Source organism: Salvelinus namaycush, chromosome 2 (assembly GCF_016432855.1).
Source record: "Salvelinus namaycush isolate Seneca chromosome 2, SaNama_1.0, whole genome shotgun sequence".
In the NCBI taxonomy this organism is placed as follows: Eukaryota; Metazoa; Chordata; class Actinopteri; order Salmoniformes; family Salmonidae; genus Salvelinus; species Salvelinus namaycush.
In genome coordinates, this window is record NC_052308.1 from 5,296,655 (window position 1) to 5,311,812 (window position 15,158).

The 15,158-nt window shown below is 44.3% G+C and overlaps 1 protein-coding gene across 1 annotated transcript; it reads left to right on the forward strand.

Moving 5' to 3' along the window:
• The first annotated feature begins 191 nt into the window (after positions 1-191).
• Positions 192-13,540, forward strand: LOC120020206 (zinc finger E-box-binding homeobox 2-like). The gene is made up of 10 exons (XM_038963717.1): positions 192-318; positions 2,275-2,571; positions 7,599-7,832; positions 8,163-8,318; positions 9,617-9,624; positions 10,111-10,213; positions 10,383-11,758; positions 11,923-12,162; positions 12,366-12,549; positions 12,897-13,540. Exons 1-10 carry the CDS (start codon positions 192-194, stop codon positions 13,538-13,540), a joined length of 3,369 nt encoding a protein of 1,122 aa, XP_038819645.1.
• The last annotated feature ends 1,618 nt before the right edge of the window (positions 13,541-15,158 follow it).

The following is a 15,158-nucleotide window of genomic DNA, read 5'->3' on the forward strand; positions in this document are numbered from 1 at the left end:
CAGTGAGAGATGCTTATCATCTCTGCCAGGCATCACCTCATCTAGGCTCTTCAAAGTCTTTATAGAACACAGCAGAGATGAAACATCCCTCTGTGTTTCTTCCATCCGGTAATAAGACAGTGAAGAGTAGAGAGTTTATGACTAGTGAAGTTAGCGGGGGGGCATTGTGGACAGTGCAGGTCAGCTGGAGCATGCATACGGTGAGAGAAACAGAGGAGAACAGATGTGATGAATATTACAATGCATTATTAGTGGGCTACCCCCTCCGAGCCCACTGGCCCACCTCTCCACAACAGTCAGAGCATCACAGTCAGAACGGTAAAGGTCACACCTCCGTTTCGTCACCTCAGCTATCCTGTATATGCAGTCAGTGAGAATGATGCAAGTGTGCCGGGCCATAAAGATGACACTTTTGTAAATGGCAGTCAGTGGTGCTCCCCAAACATGAACTCATCTGCTCACTCGCTGTGTGAACACAATCACGTAAGACAAAAAAAACCTGAGGGGACCCTTTCAATTTGATTTTGCTTTTCAAGTCATACTTAGATATTTAAATAGTGAAATAGAACAGAAGAAAAAATAAAATCCAGTCATAATGATAGATTTTAAAGAGTTAAACATACCAGTAAACGACTTTGTTATCAACATCCGCTAACAATGGAGTCATAGATAAGATTGAACTAATTCACAAGTAACCGTTTAATTTGTTGTTAGGTAACGTCACGCATATGAATTGAATACACGGAGACATTCCCGAAACATTTAAATAACTAAATCATATCTCATTCAGTCTGTACACAGACTTGTACTCTACAAAACCCTGGCATTGTATACGGCATCAACTTTTTGGTGTTTATGTTGACAGTGTATTTATTTGTTAGTGTTTGGCTTCATTTGATGTTTCATGAATAGTGGTATTACAAAAGAAAGTCAAGAAGACAAAATACTATATCAGGTTAAGATATTACTGTGCCAATGCTGCAAATATCTGTTGGGAAACTACTGTCAAAGCCACACACAGCAGAGCGCCATCTTTAGTGAGGGGTTCTATGTAATAATGTATAGTGTATAAACCCCATCAAGGTTAATGGTTCTATGTAATAATGTATATTGTATAAACCCCATCAAGGTTAATGGTTCTATGTAATAATGTATAGTGTATAAACCCCATCAAGGTTAATGGTTCTATGTAATAATGTATATTGTATAAACCCCATCAAGGTTAATGGTTCTATGTAATAATGTATATTGTATAAACCCCATCAAGGTTAATGGTTCTATGTAATAATGTATATTGTTTAAACCCCATCAAGGTTAATGGTTCTATGTAATAATGTATATTGTTTAAACCCCATCAAGGTTAATGGTTCTATGTAATAATGTATATTGTTTAAACCCCATCAAGGTTAATGGTTCTATGTAATAATGTATATTGTTTAAACCCCATCAAGGTTAATGGTTCTATGTAATAATGTATATTGTTTAAACCCCATCAAGGTTAATGGTTCTATGTAATAATGTATATTGTTTAAACCCCATCAAGGTTAATGGTTCTATGTAATAATGTATATTGTATAAACCCCATCAAGGTTAATGGTTCTATGCAGTGATAAACACATCAAATAGAATGTGTGGTTCTATGTGGTAATGATTAGATAATTAGCCAATCAGAGCGAGAGGGGAGGGGGGCACCAGAGGATCTTGGGAAATACATCTAAAATCCTAAATTGTTGTCTATGTGATGGTAAAAAGTGGCTTTTACAGTCCCTCGCAGATTTGTGATTTGTGCGTGTGCGTGCATGTGTTTGTGATCATCATTTATTGTCTATGTGATGGAAAAATGTTTGCTTTTTACAGTCCGTCTCTGATTTGAGTGGCGCTGGATAAAATACCAGTCTCACAGTTTGATGTTGGACTCTGCCGTTTTATACACTCTCCAGCTATACATTCTCTGGCAATTTTGAATTTGTTAAATGTTCTTCCACTGTGTCAGATATGTAAAAACCACACAAATGATGTAACATACTGTCAGAAATAAGAGGGGTCTATGAACCGTGTGAAAGTTTCTCTCGCTTTTTCACTCTCTCTCCCTTCCTCTCTCTCTCTCCCACCCCCTCTTGTGCGCTCTCTCTCCCTTTCTCTCTCTCTCTTTCCCTTCCTCTCTCTCTCTTGCTTTCTCTTTCTCTTTCTTTCTCTCTCCCTTCCTCTCTCTCACTCTCTTTCTTTCTTTCTCTCTCTCGGTTCCTATCGCTCTCTCTTGCTCTCTCTCCACAGCGGACATCGAATGGTTCAGTTCTCTGGGCTCGGAGGGGGAGGATGGTGATGAGGTGGGTCTGTGGAGCCCGGAACCCCAGGACTATCAGGGCAGCCTGGACAAGACCAGTCTGACCCCCAGCGAGGGTGAGGGAGACGGGGAAGGGACCGAGCCAGGAGGTACCCCCAGCCCCAGGGGCCAGTCAACCCGGCCCCAAAGCCCCATCCCGAGGGAGGGCCACTGTGCAGAGGGGGAAGAGGAGGTACCTGAGAGTGGGATAACTATGGACAGGAAGCAGGAATCTCTCATGACCTACAGTAAGTGTATCGCCATAGAGGCCTAGTTCCCACCCAGGTTGTACAACTAGGCCCGTAAACATTACTCACTGTGTATTTATTCCTGGTGTTAGGAATAAATACATCGTTTTAAATTTTTCTACTATTTATCTATTTTATCTCTCTGAATTGTTGGGAAGTAAGCATTTCACTGTTAGTTTGTAAACCTGTTCTTTACCAAGCATGTGACAAATAAAATGTGATTTAATTTGTTATCTTAAAGAGTCTCAAGTGTAGGATTTTTTTTAAACATTCATCATAAATAATCTTACATGGACACGAGTGACCTGATCCTGGATCAGCACTCCTCTGAGACGCTGTTAGACGTCGACAAACATCCGTATCACAGTCTTATGAAACCCTTTTTCAAACCAGCCTGTGGGCTTTTTCATCTTCATTGTCATCTTTGAAAATGTATGTAGGATGCAGCGGAAGAGTCATTCCACCACAATGTCACAATATTTCCATGTAACACCGAGGTGGACGTTACGATACTGAAATCAGTACCTTTCTTTTTTAGCTCAGAGACACCCGCGCGCCCACGGGAACACACACACAACGCTTTATTTAGAGCTGGAATCAAAGAAAATTACTCTTTGCTTGCCTAACAATTGGACTGTCTCTCCCTCTCTCTCTCTCTCCCCCCCTCTCTCTCTCTCTCTCCCCCCCTCCCTGTCTCTCTCTCTCTCTCTTTCTCTCTCTCCCCCTCCCTGTCTCTCTCTCTCTCTCTCTCCCCCTCCCTGTCTCTCTCTCTCTCTCTCTCTCTCTCTCTCTCTCTCTCTCTCTCTCTCTCTCTCTCTCTCTCTCTCTCTCTCTCCAATTTGCTTTATTGGCATGATGTAACAATATACTCTACTTGACGTAACATTTACAATATTAACATCATTAAAATAGGAATAATCAATATTGTCAATGGGACAATCAGTAAGAACAATAACCAAGGGTCAAAATACCCATACAAAGGACAATAACAATGGCATAGACAACATGCAGGTTGGTTAGTCTGTCAGACACTGTCCCTCATCTTATGGCAGGCAGCAATGTAGGGGCTCCCGAGTAGTGCAGCGGTCTAAGGCACTGCATCTCAGTGCTAGAGGCGTCACTACAGACCCTGGTTCGATTCCAGGCTGTATCACAACTGGCCGTGATTGGGAGTCCCATAGGGCGGCACACAATTGGCCCAGCGTCATCCGGGTTAGGGTTTGGCCAGAGTAGGTTGTCATTGTAAATAAGAATGTGTTCTTAACTGGCTTGCTTATTTAAATAAAGGTGAGATAGTAAATCCATGTAAATGTAGTGCCAAGCCACAGCTCTCTGCGTCCTCCCCCAACAGGATTGCTAGTCTTGTCAAATCAAGATAAAGGGTTTCAAATTTTGGGGAAATGACACTCTCTTATTTTGTTTCAATGTTTGACATTTTGTCAGGAAATGCAGCTCTCTCTCAGGTTCTGCTGTGGTGCAGTGGTTGCACAGCCTTTCCTCTACAGGGAGCCAGGTTTTCCTGTGTCTACCCTTCTCAATGGCAAGGCTGTGCTCACTGAGCCTGTACTTTGCCATGGTGTGCTGTCGATTTAGGGCCAGATAGCACTGCATTTTGCTTTGTGTTTGTGCTTGTGTTTTCCAATAATCAATGTAGTTTTGTTTTGACTGTGTTATAATTTGGTTTATTCTGATTGATTGGATGTTCTGGTCCTGAGGCTTCAGTGTGTTAGTAGAACAGGTTTGTGAACTCAACCCCAGGACCAGCTGGATGAGGGGACTCTTTTCTTTGTTCAGCTCTTGGCATTGCAGGGCTTGGTAATGATATGAGAGGGGGTCACTGTATTTTAGATGTTTCCAAAACTAAATTGCTCTTTTTAAAGTTTTTATTATCAATGGATATTGGCCTAATTCTGCCCTGCATGCGTTGTTTGTAGTTTTCCCCTGGACATATAGGAGAACTCTGCGTGGAGGGCTTCAATGGGGTGTTTGTCCCATTGGGTGAAACCCAATTTTAATAGGTATATCAATTAGAAATAGCTTTTTTAATGGTCGTAGAATGCCCTGCATGCTTTCCTTTGAGCTTTCTCTCCCAGTTCATTCACTGCCTCATTTAGGTGTCCAGTTGAGCTTATTTTTAAACCTAAGTAATTGTAGTGTGTGCAGTACTCTATGTATTTTGTACCAATTGAGACATCTTGTCTAATTTCCTGAGATCTGGATCTTCTCTGGAAAATCATTATTATTATATATATATATATTTGGTCTCTCTCTCTCTCTCTCTCTCTCTCTCTCTCTCTCTCTCTCTCTCTCTCTCTCTCTCTCTCTCTCTCTGTCTCTCTCTCTCTCTCTCTCTCTCTGTCTCTCTCTCTCTCTCTCTCTCTCTCTCTCTCTCTCTCTCTCTCTCTCTCTCTCTGTCTCTCTCTCTGCCTCTCTATCTCCCTCACATGCTCTCACTCACTCTCTCTCTCTCTCTCTCTCACACACACACTCACACACACACACACACACACACACACACACACACACACACACACACACACACACACACACACACACACACACACACACACACACACACACACACACACACACACACACACACACACACACACACACACACACACTCACTCTCTCCCTCCTTCTCCTTTCTCCCTCACTCCTCTCTCACCTCATGTGATTTGGCAAAGCATAATGAAGTCAAAGCCCAGTTTTAACAGCATTCAACCACAGAGGCTCTTCCTTGCCACATGAACAACAGATCAAAAAAATACCAACATCTGCAAAGATTTGAAAAATATTCCTCCAAGTCTGACGGGCGTGAAGCTCAACACGGAGCAGAGCACTCTGACTGTCCTGTCTCGTCCTCTCTTTACTTTACATCACTCTGACTGGCCTGTCTCGTCCTCTCTTTACTTTACATCACTCTGACTGTCCTGTCTCGTCCTCTCTTTACTTTACATCACTCTGACTGGCCTGTCTCGTCTTCTCTTTACTTTACATCACTCTGACTGTCCTGTCACGTCTTCTCTTTACTTTACATCCCTCTGACTGTCCTGTCTCGTCTTCTCTTTACTTTACATCCCTCTGACTGTCCTGTCTCGTCTTCTCTTTACTTTACTTTACATCCCTCTGACTGTCCTGTCTCGTCTTCTCTTTACTTTACTTTACATCACTCTGACTGTCCTGTCTCGTCTTCTCTTTACTTTACATTACATCACTCTGACTGTCCTGTCTCGTCTTCTCTTTACTTTACTTTACATCCCTCTGACTGTCCTGTCTCGTCTTCTCTTTACTTTACATTACATCACTCTGACTGTCCTGTCTCGTCTTCTCTTTACTTTACATTACATCACTCTGACTGTCCTGGCTCGTCTTCTCTTTACTTTACATCCCTCTGACTGTCCTGTCTCGTCTTCTCTTTACTTTACATTACATCACTCTGACTGTCCTGTCTCGTCTTCTCTTTACATCCCTCTGACTGTCCTGTCTCGTCTTCTCTTTACATCCCTCTGACTGTCCTGTCTCGTCCTCTCTTTACTTTACATCACTCTGACTGTCCTGTCTCGTCCTCTCTTTACTTTACATTACATCACTCTGACTGTCCTGTCTCGTCTTCTCTTTACTTTACATCCCTCTGACTGTCCTGTCTCATCTTCTCTTTACTTTACATCCCTCTGACTGTCCTGTCTCGTCTTCTCTTTACTTTACATTACATCACTCTGACTGTCCTGTCTCGTCTTCTCTTTACTTTACATCCCTCTGACTGTCCTGTCTCGTCTTCTCTTTACTTTACATCCCTCTGACTGTCCTGTCTCGTCTTCTCTTTACTTTACATCCCTCTGACTGTCCTGTCTCATCTTCTCTTTACTTTACATCCCTCTGACTGTCCTGTCTCGTCTTCTCTTTACTTTACATCACTCTGACTGTCCTGTCTCGTCTTCTCTTTACTTTACATCCCTCTGACTGTCCTGTCTCGTCTTCTCTTTACTTTACATTACATCCCTCTGACTGTCCTGTCTCGTCTTCTCTTTACTTTACATCACTCTGACTGTCCTGTCTCGTCTTCTCTTTACTTTACATTACATCCCTCTGACTGTCCTGTCTCATCTTCTCTTTACTTTACTTTACATCACTCTGACTGTCCTGTCTCGTCTTCTCTTTACTTTACATTACATCACTCTGACTGTCCTGTCTCGTCTTCTCTTTACTTTACTTTACATCACTCTGACTGTCCTGTCTCGTCTTCTCTTTACTTTACTTTACATCCCTCTGACTGTCCTGTCTCGTCTTCTCTTTACTTTACATTACATCACTCTGACTGTCCTGTCTCGTCTTCTCTTTACTTTACATTACATCACTCTGACTGTCCTGTCTCGTCTTCTCTTTACTTTACTTTACATCACTCTGACTGTCCTGTCTCGTCTTCTCTTTACATTACATCACTCTGACTGTCCTGTCTCGTCTTCTCTTTACTTTACATCCCTCTGACTGTCCTGTCTCGTCTTCTCTTTACTTGACATCCCTCTGACTGTCCTGGCTCGTCTTCTCTTTACTTTACATTACATCACTCTGACTGTCCTGTCTCATCTTCTCTTTACTTTACATCCCTCTGACTGTCCTGTCTCGTCTTCTTACATCTGCCTGTGATTGAACTCAACGGGGAAAATCTTCTAGGCTATTCCTGCTGATGTCCAGAGCAGACGTCAAGTTCTCTCTTTCACAGTTCTTCATATCATTTTTTAAACACAGTTTAACTCTGTATTTTAAAGTGTTAAACAATGACTATAACAGTATGACAAGATAATTGAAAATAGACACGTCATGTGGGATATGCCCACTGTCCCCAGGTCAGACATCAGACAGCCTATTCTCTAGACAATGTATAATTATATATACGGAATTAGGAACTATTAATGAAGTACACTACATAGAAAATAAAATGTAATTTTGTCTCTCTGTCTCTGTTCATAACATATCATCACCGTCACACTTCTTTACCCTCTCACTCTGTCTCTGTTCCCCAGCAGGTCAGAGGTCAGACAGCAGGGCCTTGGAGGACTTGGCCAACTATGACTTCCTGGTTCAGTTGAGAAAGGCATCCTCCCACCAACCTGCCTCACACCACTACCAGCACCACAACCACCTGCCCCCCAACGGCAGAAGCCCTGCCCCAGCCATGTATCACACTGGCAGCCTGCGCCTCCATGATGACCTCCCTCCCGTCTGGTCTCTTGGGGCTCAGCGCTCACCTGAGAGACCAGGTAGGTTATGGATATGCATCCTTATAAACATACCTTGCATTTCCCCAAATCTCTGTTGATATTAGATTAGCCCACAAGGCTAATTTGAGTAGAACATTTTGTAGTTACATTTTTCAACATCCGTAGAGCTACTATCAGAATTGCAGGAAATACAGCCTTATGTCATTTACGGCCAGATACATGGATTCCTTGATGGCTGTTGACTACAGTTTGAATCCTTGACATTATGTTTCTTAAACTTTTTGTTTCTGAATGAATTTATTGTTAACAAACTTGAAGTTGTCCTCTATCTGGCTATGTGTGTCCTAGACGGCGACCCTTTAAGTCCAGATGCTCTCAGGAACCTACAGGCTTGTCCGTTCTGCCAGCATACCTTCCACCGCGGAGGGTCCCTACGCGAGCACATCAAGTTTTGCCACGAGCGGGACGGCGGGCACTATAGAGCTCAGATGGAACGACACATGGGACTGCACAGTCAGGTACAGGGCAAGGTGACACACTGGAAGAGATATACAATCCTTTGGAGTCCACCTACTACAAGGTGCTACTCTTTCTGAAGGTTCTTCAAGACGGATATGACCAGCAATCTAATGACTCCAAAAAAGTGTTATGTCAGTGTATTCGGAAAGTATTCAGACCCCTTTCCTTTTTCCACATTTTTTACGTTACAGCCTTGTTCTAAAATGGATTAAATAATTTTTCCCCCTCATCAATCTACACACAATACCCCATAATGACAAAGCAAAAACATGTTTTAATAAATGTTCGAAAATGTATATTTAAAAAAAATAATGGAATTATTACATTTACATAAATATTCAGACCCTTTACTCAGTACTTTGTTGAAGTACCTTTGGCAGCGATTACAGCCTCGAGTCTTCTTGGGTATGAGGCTACAAGCTTGGCACACCTGTATTTGGGGAGTTTCTCCCATTCTTCTCTGCAGATCCTCTCAAGCTCTGTCAGGTTGGATGAGGAGCGTCGCTGCACAGCTATTTTCAGGTCTCTACAGAGATGTTCGATCAGGTTCAAGTCCGGGCTCTGACTGGGCCACTCAAAGACATTCAGTCTGAGGTCCTTAACGCTCTGGAGCAGATTTTCATCAAGGATCTCTCTGTAATTTGCTCCGTTCATCTTTCCCTCAATCTATGACTAGTCTCCCAGTCCCTGCTGCTGAAAAACATCCCCACAGCATGATGCTGTCACCACCATGCTTCACCATAGGGATGGAGCCAGGTATCCTCCAGACGTGACGCTTGGCATTCAGGCCAAAGTGTTCAATCTTGGTTTCATCAGATCAGAGAATCTTGTTTCTCATGGTCCGAGTCTTTTAGGTGCCTTTTTGGCAAACGCCAAGCGGGCTGTCATGTGCCTTTAACTGAAGAGTTGCTTCTGTCTGGCCACTCTACCATAAAGGCCTGATTGGTGGAGTGCTGCAGAGATGGTTGTCCTTCTCCCATCTCCGTAGAGGAACTCTAGAGTGACCATCAGGTTCTTGGTCAACTCCCTGACCAAGGCCCTTTTCCCCCGATTGCTCAGTTTGGCCGGGAGGCCAGGAGGCCTGCCTCCAGACTCTAGGAAGAGTCTTGGTGGTTCCAAACATTTAAGAATGATGGAGGCCACTATGTTCTTGGGGACCTTCAATACTGCAGAAATGCTTTGGTACCGTTCCCCATATCTGTGCCTCGACACAATCCTGTCTCGGAGCTCTACGGACAATTCCTTTGACCTCATGGCTTGGTTTTTGCTCTGACATGCACTGTCAATTCTGAGACATTATATAGACAGGTGTGTGCCTTTCCAAATCATGTCCAATCAATTGAATTTACCACAGGTGGACTCCAATCAGTTGTAGAAACTACTCAAGGATGATCAATGGAAACAGGATGCACCTGAGCTCAACTTTGAGTCTCATAGCAAAGGGTCTGAATACTTATGTAAATAAGGTATTTCTGTATTGTTTTTTAAATAAATTTGCACACAAAAAAAGTATCTGTTTTTGCTTTGTCATTATGGGGTATTGTGATGTCACTATGGGGTATTGTGATGTCATTATGGGGTATTGTGTGTAGATTGATGAGGAACATGTTTTATTTAATCCATTTTAGAATAAGGCTGTAACGTAACAAAATGTGGAAAAAGTGAAGGGGTCTGAATACTTTCCAAACGCCCTGTAGTTTGACTGTAGAAAAGGCATGATATGCAATCTCAGAGTTGACTCTCAATCTCCTGGTGACCAGAACTGATTTGACTGAACGCGTGTTTGTGATTGGTGCAGCACATTGACCATGGTGCGGAGAGCAGGAAGTTCAAGTGTTTTCAGTGTGGGAAATCCTTCAAGTACAAACACCACCTCAAAGAGCACCTCCGCATCCACAGTGGTAATGCACGTTTTCTTACATGAAATATTCTAAATCAATCTGATTGATTTTATGTTAAAGCAATAAGACATGAGAACCCATGGATTTTGGTAAATAATACACGACTAAGGGTTGTTCTTAGGCACGAGGCGAAGCATCTTCAACTGATGTTCTGTGCTTCCTTCTTTAGGTGAGAAACCGTATGAATGTTCCAACTGCAAGAAGCGCTTCTCTCACTCTGGCTCCTACAGCTCACACCTCAGCAGTAAGAAGTGCTTGACAGGGGGAGGAGGGGGAGGAGAAGGAGGAGGGGGAGAAGGAGGAGGGGGAGGAGGAGGAGGAGGAGGAGGGGGGGGACGTAGAGGTGGAGGGGAGACCTATAACAACAGACATAGCCAGGGGACCTACCAGTCCTCCCCTGCATCACCCTCAGCAGGAAGCGGTAGGAACAGCAGTGGAAAGGGCTCTCCCTACCTTCCTCACACCCAGAAGCGTCAGTCACCAATGGGCTTAGAGAGGGAGCTGTACCCCCCTGGGGACCAGAGCAGGGGGATCCTCCAGGGCCGGGAGCTAGGCAGGCTGTGGGACCCCCCAGCGGAGTTCTCCCTCCGGGACAACGTGTTCAAGGGCACCAACCTGCTGCCGTACCTCCATGCCACCGCCGGGGGCAAGTTTGAGCAGATGCTGCAGGAGATGTTTGACAGGGAGGCTGGAGATGTAGGCTCACCCAGGGAGGAGGGGAGACTGGGGATTCACAACGGAGGACGAGACAAGAAGGCAGATGATCCAAAACCGCTGAAACGCAACCGAACCGGCTCGGGTGAGGGGTACAGGGGTGGGGTGACATGTCACTGGTGCTCCCAGCTCTTCCCCAGCCCTGCCATGTTACTGCAGCATGAGCGCTACCTCTGTAAGATTAACCGGCAGTCCATGGAGGTGCCTGAAGGTCCTCGCAGCAAAGACCACCTCTCTCCCCTCTACTTCTCCTCCAGAACTCCTCTCCAGCCACCCCCACCAGACAACAACAATAAAACCCCAGCAATAGCTAACGGTTTCTCCAAAGACAAGTCTCCTCTCCAGAGACCCTGCTGGCACTCTGTCCCTCAGGAGCTGCTGGTCGCCATGCACTCCCCCCTACAGCCCCGCCCAGACTCACTATCCATGAGATCCTATTGGTCTAGCCAGGAGAGTGGAAGGAGTGGCGGCAGCCCCGGCCAACCAGCACCAACTAGCCCTGCTACAGACATGTCCTCACTGCTACCAATAGGACCATTCCCCTCTTCAGAGATCGACTCGCCCCTGTGCCTGGACCTTTCCAACACCACTCTCACCCCCCCTTGGAGTCGAACCATCCCCCAAGGAAGGACCGCAGGGTCGGGTAGCTCCCAGAATGACCAACCCCTGGATCTCTCCCTCCCCAAGCCCCAGGAGGGGAAAGCCCTGGAGGACAGCATGCCCAGTAATGGACACCCTCGTCCGGGAGAAAAGAGAGAGAAGACCTACAGAGAGCCAGCAGAGAACCAGCAGCTCCACCGGAGGCTGAGTCTCAGTCCACCTTGGCAACAGGTGTGGGACAGGAGTGGTATTATATATGTCTGGCTGTGTGCTGTTTGTTTTCTATTGTGGTTCTATACGGTGTATGTAATGTGCAATGTGTGAGCTTTTCGTAAGATTTTACTCTTTTAGGACGATAAACATCAATCTAATCTAAACTAATTTAATCTCATCAGCAGCATCAAGCCGTCTACAGTGGCGTTCCGATGTTTGAGGGCTCCATCTACAGTGCATACCCTCTGTTTAACCCCATGATGCCCGCTGGGCTAGCTGGCTCAGGACATGATGTGGTTCCCTCCCTGCCCCTCAGTCACCCAGCCAGCAGCCAGCGATTCCTCTCCCCTATGGTCTACATGATGGAGTCAGACACAGATGCCGTGCTGAAGAGGATCCATCAGGAGAGACAAGCCTTCATGGTAAGAACAACATTTACCCTAATATGTTATGGTATAAAACATGTTGTGGTATAACGTTTATTTCAATTCAATGCAGAGAAAGATATTTTCAAACGTATTTCACAGGAATGAACTGTAACTAAAGAGAAAACAACAATGACATCCTCTGAATAGACCCAGATCAGAACCTCCTAACCATTAGTATTGTGTATGTCCCCACCCAGGGTGAGGTGATGGGTTGCGGGGGTCTGGACTACCTCTCGCTGATGGAGGAAGGAGGAGAGGGAGAAGGGGGACCAGGGAGGAAGAGACTGAAGAAGACAGACGAAGGCCTGTACGCCTGCGACGTCTGTGACAAGACCTTCCAGAAGAGCAGCTCTCTGCTCCGACACAAGTATGAGCACACAGGTATACGCAGTGACATGTATAGAAATTATAAAGCATAAATTATACTAAGAGCTTTATTTACACATTCCGCGATAGAAATGTAACGGTAATTAAACGGTTGTGTCGACGTACGCAACGTTTACTGTGAATGCAGTCTCCGCAAAACCACGGGAACATTGCCTTTTAAAGTTCAATCACGCTGTAAGGCTAAACTACCGCGACGTGGATTGAATAGAGCCCTTTTAGTAAGGTGACGGGGAGACAACCAGATAGTATGATCGTGGCTTTTAGGGATAATCTCTGTCTTTTGAAAGCTACAGTACGATGGATTGAGCATGTTTCTGTTCTGATATATTCCCCCCACACAGGTAAACGTCCCCACGAGTGCCAGATCTGCAGGAAGGCCTTCAAGCATAAACACCATCTGATGGAACACAGTCGCCTGCACTCTGGAGAGAAGCCCTATGAGTGTGATAAGTGTGGCAAGAGGTTCTCCCACTCTGGCTCCTACTCCCAACACATGAACCATCGATACGCCTACTGTAGCAGGGACCAGGAACGGGAAGGGGTCGAGGAGCCTCCTCTTACCCCAGGAGGGTCCACCGATCTGGGCCATGTTTCCGGGGGCACCCCCTTCTCCATGGAGTACACCCCAATGTTTCTCAGTGATGCCAGTCTGGACGGGGGGATAGGAGGGAGAGCACATGAAGAGGAGGAGGAGGGAGAGGAGGACGAGACAGACAAGACTAAAGGTGGCCATATGAAGGAGGCGTGTACTTTATCGGGGTCTGGGTCTGGTGACGGGTTAGGGTTGGAGCTGTGCTCTAGCCCTGTGGGGAATGAGAGAGACAGACAGCATGTCGACAGAGGCAATGGAGAAGGAGAGAATTCTGGTCTAGAGACTTACAGACTTGAAAACAACAATGACTGGGACAGAGATGCGTTGGAACAAAACGGAGACCAGAACACAGACACATACGAGCTGAGCCCAGAAGCTCCACTGTCACAATGACAACAGCGGACAAGTATGCCAAAAACAATGCATCTAGCTACAAACATTTAACATTTTAGTCATTTACTAGACACTCTTATCCAGATTGAGTTACAGTTAGTGTATTAATCTTCAGATAGCTAGGTGAGACAACAACACATCACATATCATATCAAGTACATTTTCTCCTCAATAAAGTAGCGATCAGCAGAGTCACTGCTAATGGGGAAAAGAGAAGTGCCTTTTTTTGGTGGGGGGGGGGGGGGGGGGGGGGGGTTCAGAGGCTGATTGAGAGCCTTGTGAAAAGACGTTTTAAAAAAAACATGTGCTGTACAAAATGAAGAAAAACCTACTCTGTACAAAGCCATATGAACACAACCAAAATAAGGATCACTTTAACAGATAGAATCAATACAGTAGACAGTAAGAGGAATGGTATGATATCCACTACTCTGGTCAGTATGTGAGAAGCCTCAGTATTGACCCCTACTCATGTGTCACAACAGCTGTCAGTTGACTGCTTCCTGCTTGTGACTGGGTAAGGCTGAATGAGTATGCACCTCAAGGTGATGTTGTTTGTGTGGTTCTGTAGCAAGCAGGGTTGTTCAATTTGTTTCCAGTTGCCTTATCAGTATAAATAATTATTCTTTACTTGCCAGTATAAGTATTCATTTTTGAAGGTTTTATATTTGTTTACATCATATTCTCCAAAGACCAACAGGTCTCTGTTGTTTGTTTAAAAAAATGTATAAGCAATAAATAATAACTATTATTCAAATTATAATAAAGGATTAAAGATATATTATTTTGTGCCAAAGCCACAAATTTGTTTCAGGATATATCCGTTATGACTGTGGTCAAGCTGTGCATTAATTAAGTACATTAGTATGGAGATAGATTAGTGCCAAAAATGATACAAACACCAAAATTAAAGGCAATATATAGCTGTACAAATACAGATTTACCTTGGGGTTTCCATGGTTACTAATGAATGTCTAATACAGTATCTAACTCGTGGAAGGCCGAGTGTCTGTGAATTTTCACGTTTCACCTTTGTACTTGATTGATATATTAAGGTTAGGTCATTGATTAGTTAAGAAGCCTCGCCTGGTTGTTTAGGTCTGAAAATAATAATAATAATAATTGTAAACAAACGGTCCTCTAAAAAAGGGAGTTTGTTATCCCTGATCTAAAGATCAGCAAGACATCAGAAGTGGACTGTGCCTTTGAATGTGGGGAAGCCACTAGCCATCCTAGACCTTACAGTATTTCTACACACAAGGGGGAAAACGAGTATGAAGAGTTAACAAAGATAAACTTTTTTTTGTGTGTGTGTTTCTTTTGAAGGACAACGTGAAACTTACCCTGCCTCACAATGTGTTACATATTTCATATACCAGACATGTGGAGTTGGTTTGCCTCTATTAGAAAAGGCACAGACATTGTCTCCGTGTAATGTACTGTAAGTCCAGTACTGTGCTTGTGCAGCAGTGTACTGTCTTCAGAAAGCACTCACACTTTTTCAAAAACGTATTGTGTTACAGCCTGAATAAAAAATGTATACAATATAGATTTTTGGGGGGGGTCACTGGCTTACACACAATATCCCATAATGTCAAAGTGGAAATATGTTTTTCTA

Excerpts from the sequence above, each read along its gene's own strand:
- LOC120020206 (XM_038963717.1), top strand. The coding sequence starts at position 192 with ATGCATACGGTGAGAGAAACAGAGGAGAACAGATGTGATGAATATTAC. Across the intron at positions 2,572-7,598 it reads GGAATCTCTCATGACCTACA|GTCAGAGGTCAGACAGCAGG; the intron begins GTAAGTGTATCG and ends GTTCCCCAGCAG. Across the intron at positions 12,550-12,896 it reads ACACAAGTATGAGCACACAG|GTAAACGTCCCCACGAGTGC; the intron begins GTATACGCAGTG and ends CCCCCCACACAG.